This window comes from Ipomoea nil, unplaced genomic scaffold, assembly GCF_001879475.1.
Source record: "Ipomoea nil cultivar Tokyo-kokei standard unplaced genomic scaffold, Asagao_1.1 scaffold1421, whole genome shotgun sequence".
NCBI classification, from domain to species: Eukaryota; Viridiplantae; Streptophyta; class Magnoliopsida; order Solanales; family Convolvulaceae; genus Ipomoea; species Ipomoea nil.
Genome location: NW_017617849.1, coordinates 2,244,637 through 2,270,834, shown reverse-complemented (window position 1 = coordinate 2,270,834; position 26,198 = coordinate 2,244,637). Strand labels below are relative to the sequence as shown.

The following is a 26,198-nucleotide window of genomic DNA, read 5'->3' as shown; positions in this document are numbered from 1 at the left end:
GTGTACATAATCAAATTAATTCACATTCGCACTGAATCGACCCAATTAAAAGGTAAAATGATAGTCAGATTGGTACTGAAAAAATAATATTAATTTTTTAAAATACAAATTAAAGGAAAAAGATTAAAAAGAAAAAAAATACATATTTTATGGTATGGAGGATAGGAAAATGTATTTTTCACTCTGGATCTATATATTTTACTTTCTGTTCCTACCATTTTACTTTTGTTCACTGACAGAGGAATACCTGCACATTTCCTCACGCACGCACGCATACTCTAAACCACCCCCCACCCCCCCACCCCCCCATAATATACATACATTATACATACATCATCCTACTCTAGCTTATTTCTCTCTCTCTCATGGTTTTTCCAACTTATCCCTGCCCCTCTCTCTCTCTAGGCTTATGAAAATGATAATGAGAGGGCCGCGCGCAGTAGAGTACGAGCACAGAAGCTGATCAGAGCAAAGAGGTGCAGAGGTGCATGCAGATTATTGCAGGCAGATGCACAGATTTCATTTTTCCACCCCCTCCCTCCTATCATCTTCCTTCTTTTTCCATTTTCTTTCTCATTTTTTATTTCCTCCTCTAATCCCCATACATCATCTCCTCTTCTTCCATATTATAATAATATATACATTCTGGAAATCAGCCCGTCTGCTTCTGCGCTATTATATATATGTAATGCCGCTGCAGCGTTCTCAAATCTTATTCTACTTTTCTCTTCTCACACTATGAGTTGTTCTGCGTTTCTAGGTTCCCGTCTAGCCTTTCGCCTTGCAAGATTTCGTTTTGGTTTCTAGTTCTTGGATTTTCTTGGACTTTGGGAAGGCTAGGTGGCTAGCTAGCTAGCTTCCGTTTGTTGTGCTCTATATATTTGGTTACCTTCGAGCTGAGTTCTCTTCGGTACAGTAATGGAGGCCTTCTTAAGCTACCAGCAGCGTTTAGATTGTGGTGGGGGAGACGCTAATCTTCCGCCTGGTTTCAGATTCCATCCCACAGATGAGGAGCTTATCACTTACTACCTTCTGAAGAAGGTTGTTGACAGCACGTTCTCCGCCCGCGCCATTGCGGAAGTTGATCTCAACAAATGCGAGCCTTGGGAACTGCCTGGTCAGTCATTTTCACAAACACTTGGCGAGTGGTGTTTTTTTTTTTTTTTTTTTTTTTTTTTTTTGTTGTTATTAATTGATGGTTTGGGTGCGTGCAGAGAAAGCAAGAATGGGGGAGAAAGAGTGGTACTTTTTTAGTCTGCGCGATCGGAAGTACCCGACTGGGTTGAGGACGAACAGGGCTACGGAGGCGGGGTACTGGAAGGCCACCGGAAAAGACAGGGAGATTTACAGCTCCAAGACTTGTGCGCTGGTGGGGATGAAGAAAACCCTAGTTTTCTACCGTGGCAGGGCTCCCAAGGGGGAGAAGACTAACTGGGTCATGCATGAGTATCGGCTTGATGGCAAGTTTGCCTACCATTACTTCTCTAGAGCTTCAAAGGTATAAGCTTTCGCAATCCCTACCTTCTTTATTTTTACGTTCATATGTATGATCATATAAAAATTTGATTTTTTTTTTTTGTGTTTTAGGATGAGTGGGTTATTTCGCGGGTGTTTCAAAAGAGCGGCGCCGCCGCGGCTGCCGGAGTAGGGAAGAGGAAGATGTCCAGCATCAACCTCTACCCGGAAGTCAGCTCGCCGTCCTCCGTCTCTCTCCCTCCGCTTGTTGAATCGTCGTCCTACAACAACACTGCCACGTCCGCTCTCGCCATTGACAACGAGAGCTGCTCCTTCGACGGCGGCCACGCCGCCACCAAGGAGCACGTGCCCTGTTTCTCCACTGCTGCGCCGCAGACTTTCAACTCAAATGCTTCGCTGTTTGATCTCCCGCCGCCGCCGCTCGCGGCGGCCAATTTCTCCCCCCTCATCGACCCATCATCCACCCGGTTTGCAAGAAACAACAACGTCGGAGTCCCCGCGTTCCCCAGCCTGAGATCCCTCCAGGAAAACCTCCACCTCCCTTTCTTCTTCCCCAGCGCCACTCCGCCGCCCTTGCATGGCGGCCTGGGAGACCAGATGGGCGGCTACGGCTCCTCCATCCCCAGCTGGCCGGCGGCGACAGAATCCCAGAAAGTTGGCAGCTCTGAGCTTGACTGCATGTGGAGTTACTGATCGCTGAATCAAATCCGCTCTGCTCATTAGGAATCTTTAATTGCAGTGTTAAGAATGATCTTTATCTACTTTTAATTTATGAATTATGCAAGTCAGTAGGTGTACGTACGGGCATTGCAGCAGGCAGCAGCCTCGCTTGGCGTTAATTAACGTCTTGTTGTTGTTAACTTTGTACGTAACTGGAAAGCATGCAATGTTTGCATTATTAGATGTCCTTTTCTTGATTTGTCCTACGTACGAAGCGGCCATTAATGGTGGTAATGAAGTTGTATGTGCTATTTATTGCCACTAATAATGCGAATCCAATGGGATGTATTTAATGTACGGACGACGTGGTGGGGGCTGTCGTTTCTCGTCTGATTAATCAACTTCAATTCAGTCTTCCCAACACATTTTTTTATTTAATTGTTTTATGTTTATGTAGGGGCTCTCGAACCACTGAAGTTTTTTTTAGGTCATAGTTTCTAGGACGGTTATGCATGCATGTACTAGCATAGGTAATTCGATAAGTAAGATGGGTTAGTTTCGGTTGTATTCTTAGAGATGAACATGGCAACTTTAAGGCAGCCATAGGTGAAGAGTGGAGAAGGGCATAATATTTTTACTTATATTAAAAATAAAAAATTTGATGTTGATTAGATTAATTATCTCAGGTAAGTTTAGTCTTTGCCAAACTATCTTTGAATGTAACAACTCACTTGTTAGTTAAGCAGTTCGCTTTTATGCCAGGGTGTTTGGAGTGGTTTGTAGACCCTCTTACTATCTTAAAAATTCTTAATGAAGAAATGAATTAATCCTTGTTGTGTGGACACCGGTAAATGATGTAAAGACCAAGTCCAACACCTAGGGTCTCGAACAATTTTATGACAATTTATAAGGAAATAAAGTTATTCGCTACTACCTGTAGTGTTTGGAGGTGAGTGGTAACCGCTAAATCTGACAAGTGTTATTAGAGTCAAGTCACCGCGTTCAAGTCCTAGTCTACGTGGTGGTAATGAGTAATCGTGACACTTGTGTTGTCATAAGAAAAAAAAAGTTTTCTTTTTTCGATATATAGTAACAAACACTATATTAATAATTAGTATTATGTTTTTTTAATAAAAGTATTACATATTTCTAACCTTCCTGGTATGGGGTCTTATTGATTTTCGAAAGTCTATAAAACATTTTTCTCCCAACATTTGTTGTCAGTGGTCTTATGCCTTTCCCTTATTTTATGGGTCAAACCTCCCTAGTGTCACTCATTTTTCTCTCTTCTTTGACAGATGATAACAATAACAATAATAATAATAACAATTATTATTATTATTACTTTTTCTTTTATTAAAAGTTTGTTTTTTAGATACAAAGTAAATGTGCCAAAACCTTGCGGTCTAATGGCACTAAGGTTGCACTCTCATATGGGAGGGTGTAAGTTTGAACCTGTAGGTGTTATTGGTGAAATCTAATCTGATTTAGAATGCAGTATCTGCTCCCCGTGTTTAATGATAGGAGTCTTTAACATACTTTTTTTTTAAATGATATATATACATTTCCTTTTTTACAAATTTGAAATATTATTTTAAAACTTATACAATAATTGATTGTTTCACACAATTGGATTTGATTGTTTGGCAAATTCAATCACAATTATAAATATGGGAAGATATTTATCAAATTTTATTTTTTTTTTAAAAATAATAATACTTTAATTAGAACAAACTCAACAAAAAGTAAGAAATAGAAATTAATTTTCCTTTTAACTATTTCCTATTAAGGAAATAAGGAAAATATACTTTAATAACTCTATATCTTCAAGCCTGTCTGTAGCCATTTTTCCGTATCCCAAATGCATGCATGAGGAGCCTATATATTATAGGCATTAAAGGAGAGGTTGAGGGAATTTAATTCCCCGTGGATAAGATATTTAAAAATGAAATTCAAGATTAAGGGTCTCTTATCCTTTTATTTATGCCTCAACCAGAAAAATTACTTGGAATAGTTCGGTAAATATTAGGATCATGATGTACATTATAATATGGACCATATAAAAAAAAAAAAAAAAACGCCATTTAGAATGGAAGATAACAAATTCTTTTATGCTTCGTAACCCCTCTCTTATTATTCAGTTTTATTTTAATTTAATTACTATTTTATTTGATAGTATACATTCAATGTATGAAATCTATTATTTTAAACACACTAACAGTTTCATTACAACAACACTACCAAAGTATCATTTTCATTCAAATATAGTTTGTTCTGACAATATATATTTAATATATGAAACTTGCTATTCAATTTTCATTTTATACCCACAATAGTTTGATTATAGCCATATTACAGTGCCATTTTAATTCAATTACATTTTCGTGTGACAATATACATTCAATGTATGAGCTATGCTACTCAGATTCATTTTATACACATAATAGTTTCATTGCCCCAGAACTAATGTATCATTTTAATTTAACTACAGTTTATTTGACAATATATATTCACTGTATAAGCCATACTATTCAGTTTCATTTTATACAGACAATAGTTTTTCACAACAAAACTAAAGTATATGTTTTCTTTTTAGTACTATTAACTCTATTACAAAATACTATATGTTTTATACTGCTAAAGCATCATTTAATTTAACTACCATTTCATTTGTCAATATACATTCAATTTATGAGTCATGATATTCAATTCCATTTTATGTATACAATAGTTTAATTACAGTAACACTAAAGTACCGTTTTAATTCAACTACAGTTTAATTTCACAATATACATTCAATGTATGACAATCGATTCATTATAGTAACACTCAATTATAATTTTTTTTTAGTGAAACAACATATAAAACTGTTCAGGTGTTACAACCACATGGCGAAACATTGTCTTTATTTTGTATGACATTTTAGCAAGGAATGAAACATTGCTTATAGAATAACAATATTACCACCCTAATGAACCTTTAGGTTTGCAACAATGACATTGAAATAGCAAGAATACCGAATACAATTGCTCTGAAGCTTTGAGACCTAACAATAACGCGCCGGAGAAGTAATAAAGCTAAATGATTGCTTTTTTTTTATTATTTTTTTTTTTAAATTTAAAGTGATTCAATGTTACATGATTCATTTATTGTAACGACGACCATTTCTTTTAAACTCATTATTTCTATAATCTTTGAATCTTTTTCAATTTAAAGAATCAATGCATTTATTATCAAGAGTTTGATCCTATAATTAATCATTTAAAACGATAACACATGTGATATCACATTACATATAGTACGGTTTCTTTACATTAAGCGAAACACCGCGGTTTTAAAGCTAGCTTGGTTCACCGTATAACCATCGGAGCAATCCTTGTCCTAAATATGTCCGAATTTGGACTGATATAAGCTGTCCATATTTTCGACAATTTATTTGCACAAAACCAGTCCAAGTCTGAACAGAATTAGTGCCCAAAATCCAAATTCCTATCCATATTCAGACTAAATAATCATTATTCCAAAAGGCTGAACCCTAAACCTAAGGGCCCCCCACACCCCAGCCCGACAGAGCGGTGGGAGGTTGTCAGCTTGATGGCGAGCCGACCGCGGGGTGGTTCGCCACGCGTCGTGGATAGTCTGTTGATGCCTGATCCGACCCGCTCTGTATTGCTCCGCTCCGGACCCGCTCCGTGATTATTCCATCAAGGTCTTTATATAAAAATTTTGTATACTAATATTAAATTTAATGTTATGAAAAATTAAATTAAAAATAAATTAAATCATGTAAATTGAATCAAACACATAAAATGAAATGAATGAAGCAATAAAATGTGGCACAGTCGGATAAGTACTAAACAATGTCATATAATAATGGGTTATCATTATGGTAGTATATATATATAATTATGGGTTATGACCTATGTTGATCTGATGTAGTGCATTAATTTGTCTTACTCTGAGAACATACACAGATCATTAATTTTAGAGAGAGAGAGAGTGAAGTTTTATGGAGAGGTGAGGTGTTGGGCTGATCATATCACGTGTATGCCCCCCTCTCTCTCTCTCTCTCTCTCTCTTTCTCTCTACAATTGTGGAAGAGACCAATTTAAAAGCTTGGCTGCTCTGAAACATTTATGCATCTGTTCTTGGCTTGGCTCCATGTTTCTCTTGTTGTACGGCGCTGCACTCCACGCTCGTGCATATAATATGGTGGTCCTACCACTACTGCACATCTCACTCACTGCGTCCATCTCTTCCTATCCATTATATTATATCACTATTGAAAATTCTGAAATTTCCGACCACCTGAAAGTGATCTTAAATCAATTTGAAAGCCTTGTTTTCGATCACTTTTGGTATCCGAAAAACCTTTGCTGCTATTTCCGACCATTTTTTGCTTTCAATTTGATTTAAGATCACTTTCAGGTGGTCGGAAATTTCATAATTTCCAGTAGTGTATAGTATTTCCTCCCATGCATTTTTTTCATATATTCATAGTGATACATCTATTCACCAAAATGAAAGAGATCAGACCTAATTAAATCGTTTAAGTATAAGCTAAGGTCGAGAGTTATTCATCATCATCTACCGCTCTAGCTAGCATGTTATGTTGAATTGGGCACAGTACCAAAGGTGGTTTGGGGGATTGGGGTTTTGGCATGATGATGACAATTGCAGGCACAGAAACAAATATTTGCGCTCTTCTCACTTTCTGATATTGATATGGAATGTGCAAAAGTCCAACCACTAAAAGTTGCCTTTCCAGTTTCCTTAAGTACATCAGATCAGATCAGATCATCAAAATAATCATCAACCATATATCATCATTATATCCTTCAACATCTTGCACACTTTTTTTGCTTTTTATTTATTTATTTATTTTTTGGGTTAGAATTCATAGTTGGAAAAAACAACTTGTGTTAGAAACTTAGAATTCAAGTTCAACTAAACAATTGATTGTAGGTATACATTCAAATGTATTATGACTTGATTTGTTTATATGCACGTCTTTTTTCACCTTTGACAAGTTGAAAATATATGCTTTTGCTTTTCACATAATAACATATGTATATGCATTAATCGAGTAACACTGTTATTAAATTGTATGTCAAAGTCTGAATTGCAACCGTCTCTAGTTCCTAAATCCTCTATGTTGAGGTTATCTAGGGTTACGTTTCTATTACTAGTAATTCAATTTCGCATTTAATTTCAAAGTTAGAAATCCAATTGGAGTGAAACCGATTGGCTTTTTGTTTGGAAAAATACTCAACGTGTTTTTACAAATTAGGAGGGTTAGATGATGTTAATAATGAAAATGAGAAGTTACCATCAAAGCTTAAGGAAAGAAAATGAAAAATATAACGAAAGATTGTAAGTGGCACTATCATCATGACGGTCAAGTACCAAAAGTCGTTTGTTGTGACAAATTATTGTGTAGAGTATGGTCCACGTAGTTGTGTGGACCATGAATACAAAATATATTTTTAATATATTAAAATTATATTATTTTTGTATTAAATGTACATTATTTAATAGTATATAAAATCATGTATTTTTAGTACTCAAATAATATACTTACAAATAATGCACTTAATGTAAATATATTAAAAATGTATTTTTTTTTTATTTATGATCCACACAATTGTTTGGATCATGGTCTATGTAATAATGTTTTGTTTGCAATTGTTATATAGTGGACCATGGTCCATAGTGCTATGTGGACCATGGGCGTCAAATGAAACTGTAATAGAATTAAAATGATATTTTAGTGTTGATAAAGTGAAACTAGTGTGTGTGAAAAATGAAACTAAAAAACATAGCTCATTCAACAATGTATATTGTCAATTGGAACTGTAGTATAATTAAAATGATTCTTTAAGTCTTTAATGTTGTTAAAATGAAACTAGTGTGTGTGGAGAATGAAACTGAAATTCAGTGTCATACAATAACATATGATATATTATCAAATGGACGTGGAGTGTAATTAAACTAATATTTTAGCATTATTATAATTAAATTAGTGTGTGTGAAAAATGAATTTACAAAATAGAGCTCATACAATCATGTATATTGTCAAATAAAACTATAGTAGAATTAAAATAATACTTTAGTATTACTATAATGAAACTAATGTGTGTATAAAATGAAACTGAAAAATAAAGCTATATTGTCAAATGATACTAAAATTTACTTACTTCATGACCATGGTCCACAGTAAAATTTGCCAAGCTTCAAACCCTTATTTTGTTACAAGGTTTGACGACTCAGTTGGCTTAGCCCGTTTTGACTGAAGAGATGAGATGCTGCTTAGAGCATCAATATCAGAGGAGCTTTGAGAGTTTATTCACAGTTTACAATGATTGCTTTTCTACATAGAAGAGAGAGAGGAGAAGCTCTCCCTGCAAATATTGTGATATTTCTCTTCTCAAGGAAAGAGAAATATCATAGGAGATTTGGTTGCTGACTACTTGCTGTGTGTGTTTCGCGCACAACAACAGCCACATCACGCGCCTGTGTGGCGCATCAGGCACGCCAGACATACATTGTTTTAATATTTTTTTTTTATTTTAATATAAGTTTTGCTTTATTGTTTTTTTTTTCCTTTTTCTATCCCCTCCCTTATTCTCTTTCTTAATCACACTTGTAAAAATCTCTCAAAAATCACAATAGAGATCAACTATTGAAGATCTTATGTTGCTTTTTGGATCTGATTAAAAAAGGGCAATTATTGGGCTAATGTTTGATATTGGAGGCCCATAATAACTTTACGAAAGAAGCCCATTACACAGCCTAAACTAAAGCAACTACTACTACTAGTCAGTTTTTCAGCACATCATTTTCACTTGTTTTCGAGTTTAGGCAAATTTTACTGGATCATGATCAATTTAGTAGTGTGGTCCATGAAGTATGTATCATCTTAATTATATTTTAATTATATTTAACAATATTACTCTGTTTTTAATTTTATTTTCACAACATACTAATTTTATTATAGCAGTACTGAAATATCTTTTTTTTTTGAAAGCTACTGGTTTTATTACATTGTAATATCTGTTCAACCAATAACGCCTCCACTGAGGCTCGAACTCATAATCTTCCAAATGGAAGTCCAACCCACTGGTACTATAATTTCATTGTACTATAATTTCATTTAACAATATACATTATAGTATGAAATTTATTTTATAGTTTCATTTTCCACACACTGGTTTAATTATAGTAATGTTAAAGTATTATTTTAATTACATTCCAGATTCATTTGACAATATATGTTATTGTATGACTATAAATTTTAATTTTATTTTCCACACACTAGTTTCATTATAAAAATATTATAGTATCATTTTAATTATATTACAATTTCATTTGATAATATATATATATATATATATATATATATATATATATATATATATATATATATATATATTAATTTCATTTCATACACATATTAGTTTCATTATGACAATACAAAAATATCATTTTAATTGTAATATTGTTTTATTTGATAACCATAGTCCACACAGCACTATGAACCATGGTCCACTTATAACAATTGTAAGTTTAAGGAGTAGTTATGCTGTGCATACGGATGCAAAAACGATGTCGTTTTATTAAAAACGCACGTCTTTCCTTCAAAAAAAAAAAATCAAATTTGATTCCCAGCAACAACATTCATATGTTGTTGCTGGGAATTGAACTTGAATTTTTTTTAAGGAAGACGCGTTTTTTTTAATAAAAAGACGTCGTTTTTGCATCATGCATCATGCATACGATGCCCAGCATAATTTGCCAAGTTTAAGGGGGAGAGCCTGTTACTTTCGTCGAGCCCCTTGCAATGGCCGCTTCGCGTGCGAAGCAGAAGGCGGAATGCTTGGAATGAAAAAGGTAAATGAAGCAGTGTTCCAAATTTTGCTGTTCAATTCTGGTTTGAAATTTTCATTTTCTTAATTCTTAATGCCTGCGTGTCGTGTCTAAATTGTGTTTCAAACAGATCTTCTTCAATTGATTTGGCCCCAGGTTCCCCGTTATGATGGATCCAGTAGTTGAGTTTAATTTGTGTTAGAACTTGAATATGGCTGAGTTATTGCTTTTGAAATGGTAAATGAGAGTATTCAAGTCTGTGAATTGCTTCATTAGGAAGACTGCACTACTATGTCATGATGCTTAAAGCAATGCCTCTTGAGTTTTATTTTAATGAGAGTAATACTGAAAACTAATACTAATGCTGGATTGCTTGCTGGTGCTTTATATCTTCTTTCTTTTGTATGATTTCTGCAAAAAATCATCAAATCTGGTGTGTTTTAGTCCGTTATTTACAAATGTTCATGCGCTATAATAAAATGTTGTTGATATAATGATATTATAGTTTAATTAATGGTTATGGTATACGAAAGAAGATTTGTGTGTGTGTGTTTTTCTGTTGGACTCTGATAGGTAGTTCCCTAGTCCCTCGGAAATGGGCAATCAGCGATATACGTGGTTTTGCCTTTATATAAACTCTGCTATCTCTCTCTCTGTTTTGCAGAGAAGAAAAGGTCGAGTTTTCAGGATGCCCGCTAGAGACCGATCTAACGCCGCCAACGACGGCGGCAGAGAGACCCGTTATAGAGGCGTCCGCAAGAGGCCGTGGGGCCGTTACGCCGCCGAGATCAGAGATCCCTTTAAGAAGACCCGCGTCTGGCTCGGCACCTTCGACACTGCTGAGGAGGCCGCCCGTGCCTACGACGCTGCTGCCCGCGAATTCCGCGGCACCAGAGCTAAGACCAATTTCCCGGCGGTTTCCACTTCCGCCTTTTGCCCCAGTCTCAGCAGTACCGTTGAGTCCGCCGGCTCCGGGCCCTCAATCCTCCCCGCCGCCCCACCTACTCCGCCGTTGTCCCTATTCCATTTGCCTTGCGTCTTCCCCGTGCCACGCCCGCTTTACTACTACGATCCGCGTGGCCAAGCCGGGGCGTTGAACCACCGTCTCGACATCCTCAGATTGTACCCGCCTGCCTCTTCTAGTGTTCAGAGCGACTCCGATTCTTCCTCGGTCGTTGATTTCGACTGTTCTGAGCCGAGTTCGCTGGGGAAAGCCGTCGATCTCGACCTCAATCTCCCTCCTCCCGCGGAATTGTCCGATTGACAGACACGCTCAGGCCCACCATTTTCTTTTCTTTTCTTTTCTTGAAAAACAAAATCTTTATTCCATAAGAGAAGAATACAGAAACTGTAAGGATTAACGAAACATACAAAACTATAAACGATAAGAAGGTAATATGTATATATACATAAGACATTCATAAGCTTAGAAAGCATCCTCTGTTTTTTTTTTTTTAGCAGCTTAGGAAACTAACAATTTAGAGTGTCTCAAAATTTTGTCATTTGGTTATCTTTATTACATGAGGATCAATAATTTAAGTTTTGAGGATTCCGGGAATTTCTCATTGGAAAAGTTTTGAGATTTTTTTGTATGCTTAATTGAATTATCCTTTAAAAAGTTCTTACAGCCTTTTTAGCTACATTTATTCCAATTTTGTGTTTTCATTTTTTTTTTAATTATTTCTTCAGTTTTCTATTCTGCACTTTCTATATATACAAGACTACAAGTATAATCTCTGTTTACTTTACATTTTCATTTTTTCAAAAAATTTGAGAATTTTTTTTTATTAGTAAACTCATTCTTTCTATCTCTATTATGTCAAGGTGGCTTGTGATCTGCGAAATTTGGCCCACATGAAGGGCAGTGTCCTTAGACACTTCTCTTAGCACTGTAACAGTGAAAAAAATGTTTCTTTTATTCAATTCAATTTTACTTTGTTTAATCTGAGCAGGGTTTTTGAGGTTGTGCACCAAGTAGTTGTGGTGAGAGAGAGAGAGAGAGAGATGGGAAGGATATTTGTGATGAATATGGAAGGGAGGGCTTACAGGTGCAAATTCTGGCAGACCCAGTTAGTCTGTGCTGATGATCTTGTTTCCAGGGTACATTTTTCACCTATTCCTCATGTCCTTTCCTTTGCTTCTTACTTTATTAATTCTGTATTTGTATCTTTAATAGAGATAGTTAACCTTGCAATCAGTCTGATTCAAATTTCCAGCTTTTTGTTGTTGTTATTGCAATATTAGATGTTACAGACTTACAGGTTACCACAGGTTCAATGTTGAAGTGAGACTCAGTGTTAGGCTAGCAGTGGTACGAAATTTGGTATAATCATAGCCTTTAGTGACTGCATAAAATTGGTTCTTTAGGGGGAGTACTTGTAGTGCCTGTTGCATAGACATTGATTATTGGAAGAGAGTTTGAATAGCATTAGCCAAGGTCACCTTATTGATATATATTGTGGAGTTGTTACCTGTGTAAACAAGTTTATCGTTCTTTGGATTTGTCTTTTATACTTGAGAGTTTCGATGAGACCTGTTATGGGGAGCTCTCCCAACACTTACTATTCTATTTACAAGATTCAAATGCAAAACCTTAAAACTCCTTTCACTTGAACCGCAGATTGTTGGTGATTTGTCGTCACTTTTAGTCTCTGCAAAATTACGCGTGGAAGTAGTGCCATTTAAAGATATGTGTTCTAAGCCTTTATTGTTCAGACTCAATTAGTCTGTTTGGATAAACACTACTGTATTCATAGCCTGATTTTTGGTTTCTTGATTTGTTAGGCATTTCATTGTCGGATTGTGCGAGTACTCTATCTACCCCAATGCAGAATATTTGCTGGTTATTTCAGTCTGAGGACGATTCTTGATGTGTAAACCCATGAACTAAGCACACCCACTGTTTTTTCAGAAGGCAGATTTCAGGTTTCTTGGACTTCTGATCAAAGCTAGGAAGAGCACACAAAATACCAGATGTGGTTAGTTTACCAACAAAGAAGAGCACAATGAAATTCAAACTAAAATGTGGAAGGCATTCTCCATCCAGAATCTAGGGACCGCAAAATGATAAATGGAAAATTATTGAGTAGGTATTGCCATATTATTAAAGAGATACATTACCAGGACTCTCAATTTATAAGTTGGTGGTAGTAGAGAATGTAGTACATATAGAAATTTTCATTATTAAAACCCAATCATGAATGTGTACTAGATAGTAAGGGAATGAAAATAGGACGAGATTGAATTTTTTTTTTTGGTAACTCAAGTCTTTCAGCTTTGCCGGACCATATTCAAACCTTGTGAACTTGCCCCAGGTCCGTAAGGGGATAAATTGAGTCAATCTACACTTATGCGCACAAGGAGTTGATTCGAAACCCAAACTCTTTGGTGTTTGGTTCGCTTGAAAATATTTTTCATTAAAAATGTTTTCCTAAAAGTGGAGAAAAATTTTGTTTTCCGGTGTTTGGTTGGATGGAAAACATTTTTCATTGGAAGTGGAGTTCTTGGAAGTTGAGAAAAATAAATTATGAAAAAAAAGGGTGGCTGACTTGGAAAGAAAATATAATATGAATAGACTATTATACCCTCTTAAAAGTTTCTTAATTATATACTCCGTAGCTATATAATAATATAATTTATTATCATTATTATTGTTAAGGGCATATTGATTTTTATATTCATAATTTCTTACCATTCCAAACCTAACCAAATAATGTCATATTTTCAGTAATTTCTTTTCTACCAACAAAACAATGGAACTCATTTTCTTGAAATTTATTTTTCATGAAATTTCAATTACATTCCTCTTCAAATATTTTCTATCAAACCAAATAGACTGAAATGTTTGTGGTAGGAATTAATCCCGTCATGTTATTATGGGATAAAATGTGCAAATATAAAAATATATGTATGTATATCTCCAAATATATTTTCCCTTAAATATTAATTGTATAATAATTTTAAAAATGCATTTTAATTCTTTTAATTATGAAAATGACACCAAAACGTTTCTTGATAAAAATCAATAAGTTATGATCATTAAAAGATGATTCTATTATAAGTTTTTAATATTTAAATAAATTCTATATATCCACATATGTATATTTCGCATTATTTTTGAAACACAATGTTAAATATTAATATAATTAATTGGTTTTTTTTTTTTTTTTTTTTTTTTTTTTTTTTTTTTTTTTTTTTTTTTGTCCCTGAAAACTAGGGTTTCCTCTCTACCCCCTGAGATCTAGGGTTCCGACGGTTTTCTTGCTGCGTTAGTCTGGTCGAACACCGGCGAAAAAGCCATGGATGTAAGAGACATCACTGCATCGACTGCGGGAATGAGCCTGGATGACGAGGAACTGGGCGTACGGTTTGAGGACGAAGGATATACGATTGCGGTTCCACAACAAGAACGTCACACATGGACGTTAGTCGGTAGATTCCTAACTGACCGAATTCTGAAGGTGGAGGTGATGAAACGGGTTATGGCCTCGGCATGGCGGCCATTGATGGGAATTGAGATTACGGATGTTAGTCCGAACTTATATCTCTTTACATTCTTTGACGAGACGGACATGCGTCGGGTGTTGGAGGAAGGTCCTTGGGCGTTTGAAAACGCAACGTTTCTTTGCCAGGTGCTGAATAATGGGGAAGATCCGACGCAGGTAATACTCAACACGGTGGATTTCTGGCTGCAGGTTTATGATATTCCATTGGGATACCGAACTGTAAAAGTGCTGGAGCGGATCGGGGATTTTGCGGGATTGTTTTTACGTTGTGATGAACGTAATTTTGAAAGGCCGTGGACTTCATTCTATCGAGTACGTATAACACATGATGTTTCGGTCCCGTTGAAATGACGCATGAAGATGATTATGAGGGATGGAACGTGGGTCTGGGTAAATTTCAGGTACGAACGGTTGCATATGTTCTGCTTTTTTTGTGGTGTGATGGGGCATACTGATAAATTCTGTTTAGCTGCTCGTCGTTCGTTATTAACACCGGATCAATATTTATTTGGTGCGGCTATGAGAGCGGGCGGTAATAATCCGGCCAAGACATTGGGGGATAAATGGTTTAAAATGGGGCAAGAACGAAGGAAAGAAATTGGGTTTGGTGTAGGGGGTTACGGACACGGTACGGTAGTCATGAGTGGGCTGGCTACTGCTGGAGTGAGAGGGAGGGTTGCGGTGGGTAATGACGTGAGGGAGAATGGTGATGATCAGGAGGGGATGGCGAGAGAGAAGGGGGTAATGGGGGAGGAAGAGGGAGTTAGGGTGGACCCGAAGAGGCGTAGAGTCGATGGGGAGGTTGGTGGTGGAGTGGAAGTGGGGGTGAATATTGAGCCAGGCAACTCACGTTTGGCAAATTCTGGGATTGAGGGTGGTGGGGGAAATCGGGTGAGGGAGGGAGTGGTGATGGGAGAGGATATAACAATGTCCGATGTTCAAAAAAACTTGCAGATGGCGGGTGCTGCGGTGCAGACCCGCCCGACCCAATGAGTACATTGAGCTGGAACTGCCGTGGCTTGGGTAATCCACGGACAGTTCGGGAGATTGAGGACGTAGTGTCCCGCAAGAAACCCGATTTTGTATTTCTGATAGAAACCAAGGTTAACCGAGATCATGCAGAGCGACTTCGGATTAAGCTGGGTTTCGAAGGCCTTTTTAATGTGGATAATTCTGGATTGAGTGGAGGACTGGCATTGTTGTGGAGAACGAATGATATTGCAAGAATAATGGGTTATTCTAATAATCACATAGATGTGGAGGTGAGTGTGCCAGGGTTTGCTAAGTGGAGGATGACTGGGTTTTATGGCTTCTCGAAGCGTCCGCAGAGAAGGGAGTCGTGGGACCTTATTCGATCGTTGGCTAGTAGATCGGATCTGCCATGGGTGATTATTGGAGATTTTAACGATCTCTTATATCAGTATGAGAAACGGGGAGGAAATCCCCATCCAGACAGTTTGCTACGGGGGTTTGGAGAAACAATTGAAGAGTGTGGTTTGACGCAGTTGCCAATGTCTGGATATCCCTACACTTGGGAAAAAGGTAAAGGCACACCGAACTGGATAGAGGAAAGACTAGATAAGGTTTTGGCTACTCAAACCTGGAGAGACTTGGTGATTGATGCAAATGTACAGAATATATTAACCCGAAAATCAAATCATTCCTTCCTTTTCCTTGGGATTCTCAATCTTCGGGGAAGGACGGGTGTTCGAAGAAAGGGTTTTCGTTTTGAGATGGCATGGCTACATGATGAGGGGTGTAGGGAGGTGGTGGAGAAATCATGGGGCGAGGGAAGAGTCAGGGGGTTGCAGGAGTGTGTTGCTCTATGTGGTGATCGGTTAACACGCTGGGGTGGAGACCGATCCCATAAGTTTGGCGAAAAAATAATGAAATTACGAAAGGAACAAATGCGCCTAAGGGGATGTACAGGTTCAACATCCCTAGCTGAATTTCGGAGACTAGATGAATGTTTGGCTCATGTTGAGCTACAAGAGGATACGTACTGGAGGCAGAGGGCCAAACAGCATTGGCTCAAGGATGCGGATTCAAACACCAGATTTTATCACAGGTATGCTTTTCATCGAAAGAAAAAGAATGCTATTACTAAAATTATGAATACTGATGGGGATGCCATGACAAATGTAATCATGGATTATTATCGTGGAATTTTTAACTCGAGTACTCCTGCTATTGATGATGAGTTCTTTGGGAGTATACACTCACGTGTGACAGGCATACAGAATGAGAGTTTACTGCGCCCCTTTGAGGAAAAGGAGATTAAAACTGCATTGTTTTCGATGTATCCTGATAAAGCACCAGGGCCGGATGGTATGAACCCTGGTTTTTATCAGCACTTTTGGGATGTAGTGGGTACTGATGTTTCCTCTTATATTCTGAATTGTTTGAATACTTGCTCAATGCCTGATAAGTTAAATGAAACGAATATTATCTTGATTCCCAAGAAGAAAACCCCGGAAATGGTTTCTGATTATAGACCAATTGCTTTGAGTAATGTCGTTTACAGAGTTATGGCAAAGGTAATTACAGCCAGGATGAAACCATTAATGGAGAGTATTATATCAGAATCCCAGAGTGCATTTATATCTGGAAGACTAATTACAGATAATATCTTGATAGCTGCGGAAGTTGGCCATTTTTTGAACAGGAAGCAGTGTGGGCTAACAGGTTGGGGAGCTTTAAAGCTAGATATGGCGAAGGCTTATGACCGTATGGAATGGGCTTTTTTGGAAAGGATGCTAAGGGCACTGGGATTTGATGAAAGATGGATAGAGTTACTGATGATGTGTGTAACCACTGTATCTTACAATGTAATGGTAAATGGTTCGAAGACTGATGAAATAACCCCGACTCGTGGTTTAAGGCAAGGTGATCCCCTCTCACCTTATTTGTTTATTATTTGCGCTGAGGGACTTTCAATATTATTACAACAGGCACAGGCAAAAGGGGAGATACATGGATGTAGAGTGGCAAGAGGAGCTCCCTCAATTACTCATCTATTCTTTGCTGATAGTCTGCTTTTTTTCAAAGCAAATACTCAAGAGGCCGGTGTGGTAAAACGGTGTTTGTCGGAATATGAAAAAATGTCTGGCCAGGCAGTTAACTATCACAAATCAAACATTTGTTATAGCAAGAATACTCGTGCTGAAATAAGAGAGGAGATTGCTGATATGTTGGGAATAGTGCAGGCTCAGAATTTTGGAAAATACTTGGGGATTCCATCATTTGTGGGCAGGAATAGAAAGGTGGCATTTTCATATATTGAAGATAAGATAAGGCAGATGATTAACTCGTGGAATAAGAAACTTTTGTCACAGGCAGGAAAGGAAGTTTTATTGAAAAGTGTGGCTCAGTCTATGCCTACCTTTTCAATGAGCGTTTTTCTACTCCCTATGACTCTGTGTACTGCCATTGAACGAACCATGAATCGATACTGGTGGAGAGCGAGAGATGACCAGGGTATTCATTGGAAAGCTTGGGATAAACTGTGTATCCCAAAGGAATATGGAGGATTGGGGTTCAAAGAGCTACGTGCCTTTAACCTTGCAATGTTGGGCAAGCAAGCGTGGCGCTTTCTGACACAGCCTCATTCGTTGGTCTCAAGAGTATATAAGGCCAGGTACTATCCCACCAATTCTTTCTATGAAGCATGCTTGGGGAATAACCCAAGTTTTTGTTGGCGAAGTATTTTGGCAGCACAGGATTTAATTTGTGGAGGGGTTAGGCGCTGGATTGGGAATGGCAAATCAACTTTGATTTGGGAACACCCATGGTTACAGGATATGAGTCACCCGAAAATTGTAACAGAAAAACCACCCCAATTGGCACAGGCAAAGGTGATGGGACTGATGGACCAACAGACAGGTACCTGGGACCAAGAGATACTAGCTGATATTTTGGATCCTGGGGATGTAGAGCAAGTTCTAAAAATACCTGTGTCACCAGATTATGAGGATTTGTGGTATTGGTATGGGGACCCAAAAGGTGAATATTCGGTGAAAAATGGTTATAGAACAATCGTGGGTAACTACACCCAAACGGTTGGGACCTTTGATAAATGGAAAGTATTATGGAAGCTTAAAGCCCCCCCAAGGTGGAAAACATTTCTGTGGAGAGCTTTACATGATATTTTGCCCACTACGAAGAATTTACTTATAAAGAGAGTTGATATTGATCCAACATGTGCCATGTGTGGAATTGGGCATGAAGATATTGTGCATTCGTTGATCACATGTGATTATTCGACAAACATTTGGGCACAATCCCACCTTCCAATCCCAAATAGTGTCACAAATATTTTCAGTGATTGGTTTAATGATTTGATGAATACTTTAGATAATGATGGAATTATTTATGCAGTGGCACTCTTATACTATATTTGGCGGGCAAGGAATGGGGCTGTATGGGAGGCAGTCTTACCCAGGCCTCAGAAAATAATTGCAATGGCATCATCAGCTGTGAATTCTTGGAAACAAGCCCATCCTGGACTGCGAGTACTGGCCACTTCCTCAGCGGCACCCAGCCGGACTGCCACTGGGGCAGCATCGTCCAACCGGACTGCCACCGTGGTCGACAGCCACGTAGCTACGCCGAACCCCACGGCAAATCGCGTTATTACTGCAGAGCTGCCAGCGCCGATTATGGACTCCCAGCCCACATCACATATGAGGAATCAATGTTACTTCGATGCGGCATACGACCCACACACGAACAAAGCAGCGGTAGGAGCTATTATTCTAAATTGGCAAGGACATTATATTTCGGCTATGACTGCCCCAATGATAAATTGTTTCTCACCACTAATGGCGGAAGCCAATGCATGCAAGGAAGTTTTGTCGTGGCTAAGAAACCGCGGAATACAATCTATCGACCTCTTCACGGATTGTTTGGTACTACAACAATACCTATCATCTACGACGCACTCGTCAAGATCGTACTTGGGATATGCCGTTGATAGTTGCAGGACTATTATGTCGTCTTTTGATTATTGTTTACTTCAGTATGTTCCTAGACTAGATAATTATTTAGCTCATACTTTAGCATCTACTGCTTTTACTCAGACAACTAGTATGTACTCGGATTATGATCCGCCAGCATCTATTTCTGCATATTTTCAATAAATGCCGTACAGGCTCCTTTAAAAAAAAAAAATAAAAAAAAATTGGTGAATATTTTACTTTAGATCCACCGCAAAATTGGAGAATTTGAAAATAAATAAAGTAGCAAGAAGTCAAGAACATAAAATTATAAAATTGGGTAGTTGGTATCTTTTTTACCTCTTAAAATTACTTGTTTTTTTTTTTTTTTGCTTTTTTTTTTTTTTTTTTTTTACGAAAACAAGGAATTAATTCATTTCCAAAAGCAAAGCATTACAAATGAAAGGAGGGTGAGAAATCAATTCCTTGCAATCAGACTAAAAAACAAATTCTTAAGCTAACAAGTGGACAACTCCATTTATTTATCGCTTAATAAAAGATATTAACGCTTTCAAACAAACAAAGGATATTAGCACATTACTAAAATGTAAAGCTATATCTTTAAATTTAACCTTTATTTAGAAAAAAAAAAAAAATCAAAAGAAGACTCTCCATATGCATTGTTGAGATTTTACTTTTGCCGTTTAGATTTAATCTTTACCCTTAACATTTTTCTTTGAGATTTAATTATTTTTGTGCCTATTTTCTATCATTTTTTAAAAGTCAAAATGATAGTTGACCACTTATCAAAAGAATAGTCCATATTAAGCATAGCGGTGAAACTTTGGAAGAATGACCAGGGGATCGAGTCTCACCAGCGGTAGTGTGGGAGCTACCTCTCAAAGTGAGGGAGTTTTTTGTGCGCAGGAGCAAAGGTCTAACCTCTGTGGTTCATGTTCAGTTGAGTTACCATAATTTACATCATCCCAAATGCTCTGTCGAGTCGGAGTGTGGGGATCCTTAGGATTGGGGTTCAATCTTTTGGAAGAAGCATAGCAATTAGAACCTAGTAAGGATGGTGGCCACTGTTTTTTTTTATTCTTTTATTTTTCAACTTTTAAAAAAATAAATCGAGGACAATTAAGAACATACAAAAGTCTACCTCATTATAAAATGTTGATATAGAAAGAAGATTATTAACAAAAAAACTAGATTTATAATATTTCAAACAATTAAATGGTTAAGGGATCAAATTTTAAAAAATTGAAGGAGTAATTAGGTAACAATTAAAAGCATAATTTTAAAAAATAACAAACAAACAATGTATTTACATTAATTTTAATTCTTTTAATGTATAAAATTATATTAACGCGTTTAAATTTGAGTGTAATATTTTGAAATCTTGGATAAAATTAATATTGTGTGTTTGAATATGTACCGAAAAAAGAGATTATGTTTGAATTGAATTTTTACTCCAAAGAAAAAAAGTAATTTACAAAAAAAAAAAAAAAAAAAAAAAAAAAAAAAAAAAAAAAAAAGGATCAAGAATAAGCCTCCGATTCAGAGCATTGTGCCTCTATCCCCAAACCCACAAGGCCACATCCTCCTATGCTCTTTCTGACTCTCTCTGTCCTTCGAAGATTTCAATTTTTCCCCACTCGACTCTTCAATCAAAACCCCTTTCCTCTCGTTTTCATAATCTAATTCATGGTTTTTGTTTCTAGGTTTTTGCTTTATTGAATCTAACGTTTTTTTCCTTCAAAGTATTTTTAGGGTCTAAGAAGAAAATTCACAACTTGATGGGAAGTCGCAAGCCCAAATCCTCCAAACGGAAAAGCTCCAAGGTTATTATCCTCTCTGTCTTTCTACGCGATCATTCTAATCTCTCAATCCTTGTTTATTCTTCTCTTCTACCATGCTTGTTTTTTGCAATTTAGTTAGTGTTGTTTCTGTTTACATTTGTCAAACCCTTGGTTGCAATAGAACATAAGACGGTGAGGTTAGGGTAAAGATTTGAACTTTATGCCCAAATGTGTGTTATAAATAATGATTTTGCATCCAGCAATTCCCTTAAATCTTTTTATATTGCATCCTTGTGCAGTGACAATTTGTAAAATTTAATACATTCTTATGTGTTGCCTTGTTAGGCTTTGCAAAGTAAGAGAAGTAGAAGGAATAAATCAAAGAAGAAGCCTTCACGCCATGACCATTCCGATTTATCTTACTCGGATGATGATTCTGTAAGTTCAGTGTCTTCCTACTCGTCCAGTTCAGAAGAGGATTATAGAAGTAGGAAAGGTCGTTCACGCTCACGAGCTGATGTGAAAAGTAAAAAGAAAAGGGCTGAGAGGAGAGTATCATCAGACCGAGGGAGCAGTGAGGATTCAGTCCCTACGAGGAAAAGGAAGAGGTCAAGGAGAAAACACAACTCTGAATATAAGAGGAAGTCTCAAAAGAAGCGAAGGAGAGATGCAAGTATCAGTTCTGCTACTAGTGATTCTTTGAGCTGCTCGAGTTGTGACTCTGAGTATGAAAGCCTGAGGGTTAGGTCTAGAAAAAAGATAAGAGATAAGAGAGATTCGGATAAACATAAAATTGGAGCTAGGAGAAGTAGAAGTAAAAGTAGAAGCAAGTCTGTTAGTTCTCCTCCAAGCGAGGACCGTTTCAATTTCCATAGTGATAGTCAGAAAGGAGAGGAACACGAGTGTGAAAATAATGTTAGACGCCGCTTAAGATCCGTCATTACTGTTGTACAACACCCACAAGAGGATGAGGAGAACCAAGTGGCAAGAGATCGTGAAGAGGATATATCTGAAAATAATGACAGCGATAATGGATCAACAATAAATAAGTTAGCATACCATTCTGATATTTTATCTGATAAGAGCAGGTTGGTAGAAGACACGCCAGTTCAGGAATCTTCAGGCAGTGATGACCTTGAGCTGATATTGAGGCAAAAAGCCTTGGAGAATCTGAAAAAGTTCCGAGGAATGGTTCAAACAGAAGGTTCTAAGGATGTGCACCTAACGGGAGAGAGCAGCAGGCATGGATTGAGTAGAGAGGTATTGCATCCCACACTGGTTGAAAGTGAGAATGCAACTGAAGAATACAAGAAAGTTGAATCTGGAGTCACTAAACAGAGTCATATTCAACAATCTGATAGTTCTGGAATCTCTAAGAGTGTTAACGGAGATGGTGGCATTAATGAACCTATTGTTGATGAATCTAAACCTGGCTTACAAGCAATGCAGGATGAATCTTTGCACAGTTACTCAACACTTGAGCAAGCATCTCCTAAGGCAAATCCAGACTGCAAAAGCAGTGCAGGTAAAATTCTTGCACCGAGTTGTCAACCATTGACCCATAATTCTGCCAAGGCTGAACCAACTTCTAGCATTAGACCAGTGGAAGATCAAAGATCAGAAAACCAGCAAGCTGAACCAACTTCTAGCGTTAGACCAGTTGAAGATCAAAGATCAGAAGACCAGCAAGCTGAACCAACTTCTAGCATTAGAGCAGTGGAAGATCAAAGTTCAAAAGGCCAGCAAGCTGAAGCTAACGATAGCTCACACTTTCAGCAAAAGACAATGTCTGTCATGAGGAGTGGTGAAATGGTACAGGTAAGAATTCTATCTATTTCCTGTGCATGCTTATTAAACTAAGATTCAGATTCATGACCTTGGGTCTCTAATAATGTTTAAATGGAATATATCTCTGTTTGACCTATTTCCTAGGTGAGCTACAAGGTGTACATCCCTAAAAGAGCTCCTGCTTTGTCTAGGAGGCAACTGAAACGATGATACATTGAGTTACTATTCTTCAACCTGGTACTCTTCATGGCAATTTAGAATATTATGAATCAACAGACCGAAACTGCATGCGTAGATTATGGTTTTTTTTCTTTAAAGTTTTTATTTTTGGTGCATAGATTTAGGAAAAGTTACTCGAACTGATAAATCTTCCCTACAAAAATTTAAAGACAAAAAAAGACTATTTAGTTATTTCAATGAAACATTGATGAGTCCATGGGCAGGATTTTCTTGCTTTCCACAAAAATGAGAACTTTGTGAAACATTCATGGTTCACTCTGCTGCTTGATTTTCATATTGCTCAGTTGGTATTGATCATTTGCTTGGTCTAAACTTTCTAGGGATTGACTAAAATGTGCAAAGTTTTAAAAACTTTTTTTTTTTAAATGTGCCATTTTAAAATTTGGATAGAAATATGGTAAATCATGTTTAGCCCAAGAAAAAGAAACAATATTTAACTTAGGCGTGTCAAATAGTCCCATTTATCACTCGCAAGTATTCAATTAATCCCTTGTTATAAAATAAGATCTAATTGACCACATTTACTTTTAAAATTGTGTTCATTTAGCATTTTTGTTAGGTTTTCATCCTATAACCCTTCTGTAATGTTGTCATGAAATTTAAATAAAAATAATTGACAGAAGTGTCATATAGTCCCATCTACCACACGTAAGTGCTCAATTAACACCTTTAAAATAAGATTTAATTGGTCACATATACTTTTAAAATTGTGTTTGCTTAGAATTTTTTCTAGGTTTCCATTAGGTAACTCTTCCATAATGCTGACATGGAATTTAAATAAAAATAATTTGATGACTTGTTTTATTGTTGACTCATTCAAACCCATAGAAAATCGGTACTCTCCCTCATCCTCACCATGATCATCGCAGCTGCTGATTTGAAAACAAAGGCTTCTCTTGGCTTTGCACTATCATTTAGGCTCTCCCTTGTGTGTTCATGAAAGGTTAGTGAGTGATAACACTATCAACATTCTGCACATCCAAAATGAATAGAATAGATGCACTCAATGGCTGTCCAATTCAAAGTTTCTTGGCAAATTTGATTTCAAACACCTCGTATATTACAAGACATTTTACATTTGGTGCATGCTTAACCGAGGCAACTGAAGCAAACAAGAGAAATGAAATTCCAAATTGTTACTAGGAGCGCAATGCCATGAATAAGTTTTGCCTCCGAGCATGTCCAAGAATTAGACGGCAAAGAGTTTCAGGAAGGATGCCAGTGAGCTCTACAACAAAGCATGAAAGGGCATAGTAATAGGCACATAAATATCATACAACCATAGAAAGTCAGCAACCCCATAGTAAAGATATTGTGAGATTACTTGGGCACACCACAAGTAACAAGTGGGAGGCAGCAATCAATTTTTAGTTTTTAGATCGGCAACCGCGATGATGGTGGTGAGGATAAGGAAGGAGAGAGTACGGGTTTTCTGTGGGTTTGAATAAGTCAACAATGAAACAAGTCATCAAATTATTTTTATTTAAATTTTATGTCAGCATTATGAAAGGGTTACCTGGTGAAAACCTGGAGAAAATGCTAAGCGAATATAATTTTAAAAGTAAATGTAGTTAAATAGATCTTATTTTAGAACAAGAGGTTAATTGAGCATTCACGAATAGTAGATAGAGCTATTCAATACTTTTGCCAAAAAAAAAAAAAACCTTTTAACCCTCAATTTGATTTGATTTGGGTATTTGACTATTGCCACATCAAGTAATAGTTACTACGGATTTGATTTGATTTGGGTATTTGACTATTGCCACATCAAGTAATAGTTACTACGGAGTAATACTTAAAAGAGGATTTTCATCAATAGATGTTTAGAAATTTGTTTGCATGTTTGAAGGAGAGAGAGGGTGAGGCGAGGGAAGAGTATCTTGAGAAAGAAAATTTTGCAAGAATAAGAAAAACGAGTCAAATAAGTCCTTAAATTTTATACCAAAAGTTAATTAGACATCTAAATTTTATAAAAGTGTAATTGAATCTTCAAACATGTCAAATTGAGTCAATGAAGTCCATGAACCGGTAAACTTTACACCAAAAGTTATTACATGTCATTTTAATTCAAGAACTAATAAACAGAGATCAACAACTAATACTATTTCACATTTTTAAAGAACGCGCGCGCGCCTACACACACATATAGGATCCGCCTCCCATGAGAACTAGAACCACTCTTCAGATAAAAAGGTGTGGTCTAATATGGACCATTAAAAACAAAGATCCACGGTTGTGATTAAACCAACAAATCTTATTACATTAAGAAAATTAGGAGAATAAAATAGTGAAGAATATTTGCTCAAACGCAAATTAGTCTTCCAAGCAACTGCCAACCGTGACAAAAAAGAAAAATATTCCTTCCACGCTATGATTTCCAAACATGTTTCTTCTCTAACAATATTGATGGAAACAAATAATTATTTTTAATTACTAATACTAACACTACACCTAGAAGTCAAAAAACAAAATTCCACGACAAAAAACAAAAACAAAAAAAAAAAACAAAAAAAACCGTAACGACAGTGTAATGCACCACAACTACAACAACGAAGCACTAATACTTGAATAATGCACAACTCACAGTTCTATGATGCACCACACCTAGCTTTCCAATGCTCAATAGCCTACAATGCACCCCTTCCTAAAAGCATAAATTTATCAACAGTTCCACGATGCACCGCACTAAGCGAACTAATGCACAGCTCACTAGCCTACAATGCACAACTAGCAACACTGGGTTGCACAATCAACACAATTGAATGCACAATTGTACCACCCATAATGTGTACATATACACCAACATCCAAATATAGACCATCTATACTAAACAAAATTGAAAAAACAAAAAAAAAATATTAGTCACTTTCCATTGACGAGCACTAAATAGATGAAGAAGAATTGAAGCTTGTGTTCTCAAGGTCTAA

The 26,198-nt window shown here is 36.8% G+C and overlaps 5 protein-coding genes across 6 annotated transcripts; all 5 read left to right on the top strand.

Annotated features, from left to right (window-relative positions):
• The first annotated feature begins 918 nt into the window (after positions 1 to 918).
• Positions 919 to 2,503, top strand: LOC109188301 (protein CUP-SHAPED COTYLEDON 2-like). The gene is made up of 3 exons (XM_019338920.1): positions 919 to 1,117; positions 1,215 to 1,498; positions 1,588 to 2,503. Exons 1-3 carry the CDS (start codon positions 919 to 921, stop codon positions 2,167 to 2,169), a joined length of 1,065 nt encoding a protein of 354 aa, XP_019194465.1. The 3' UTR covers positions 2,170 to 2,503.
• An 8,046-nt stretch (positions 2,504 to 10,549) lies between these two features.
• On the top strand, positions 10,550 to 11,945 carry LOC109188302 (ethylene-responsive transcription factor 8-like). Of its 2 annotated transcripts, XM_019338922.1 has the most exons (2): positions 10,550 to 11,189; positions 11,794 to 11,945. In XM_019338922.1, exons 1-2 carry the CDS (start codon positions 10,598 to 10,600, stop codon positions 11,835 to 11,837), a joined length of 636 nt encoding a protein of 211 aa, XP_019194467.1. In that variant the 5' UTR covers positions 10,550 to 10,597; the 3' UTR covers positions 11,838 to 11,945. The 2 variants fall into 2 exon arrangements, with proteins under 2 accessions (XP_019194467.1, XP_019194466.1); XM_019338921.1 differs by having other exon boundaries at positions 10,552 to 11,945.
• Positions 11,946 to 14,300: 2,355 nt separating this feature from the next.
• Positions 14,301 to 14,858, top strand: LOC109187384. The gene has a single exon (XM_019337569.1). It carries the CDS (start codon positions 14,301 to 14,303, stop codon positions 14,856 to 14,858), a length of 558 nt encoding a protein of 185 aa, XP_019193114.1.
• A 638-nt stretch (positions 14,859 to 15,496) lies between these two features.
• Positions 15,497 to 19,645, top strand: LOC109187383. The gene is made up of 4 exons (XM_019337568.1): positions 15,497 to 16,049; positions 16,437 to 16,575; positions 16,687 to 17,770; positions 17,879 to 19,645. The coding sequence occupies exons 1-4, from the start codon at positions 15,497 to 15,499 to the stop codon at positions 19,643 to 19,645; spliced, it is 3,543 nt and encodes a 1,180-aa protein (XP_019193113.1).
• Positions 19,646 to 20,998: 1,353 nt separating this feature from the next.
• Positions 20,999 to 23,513, top strand: LOC109188300. Its single transcript, XM_019338919.1, has 3 exons — positions 20,999 to 21,285; positions 21,589 to 23,061; positions 23,176 to 23,513. The coding sequence occupies exons 1-3, from the start codon at positions 21,241 to 21,243 to the stop codon at positions 23,239 to 23,241; spliced, it is 1,584 nt and encodes a 527-aa protein (XP_019194464.1). The 5' UTR covers positions 20,999 to 21,240; the 3' UTR covers positions 23,242 to 23,513.
• Positions 23,514 to 26,198: the final 2,685 nt, after the last annotated feature.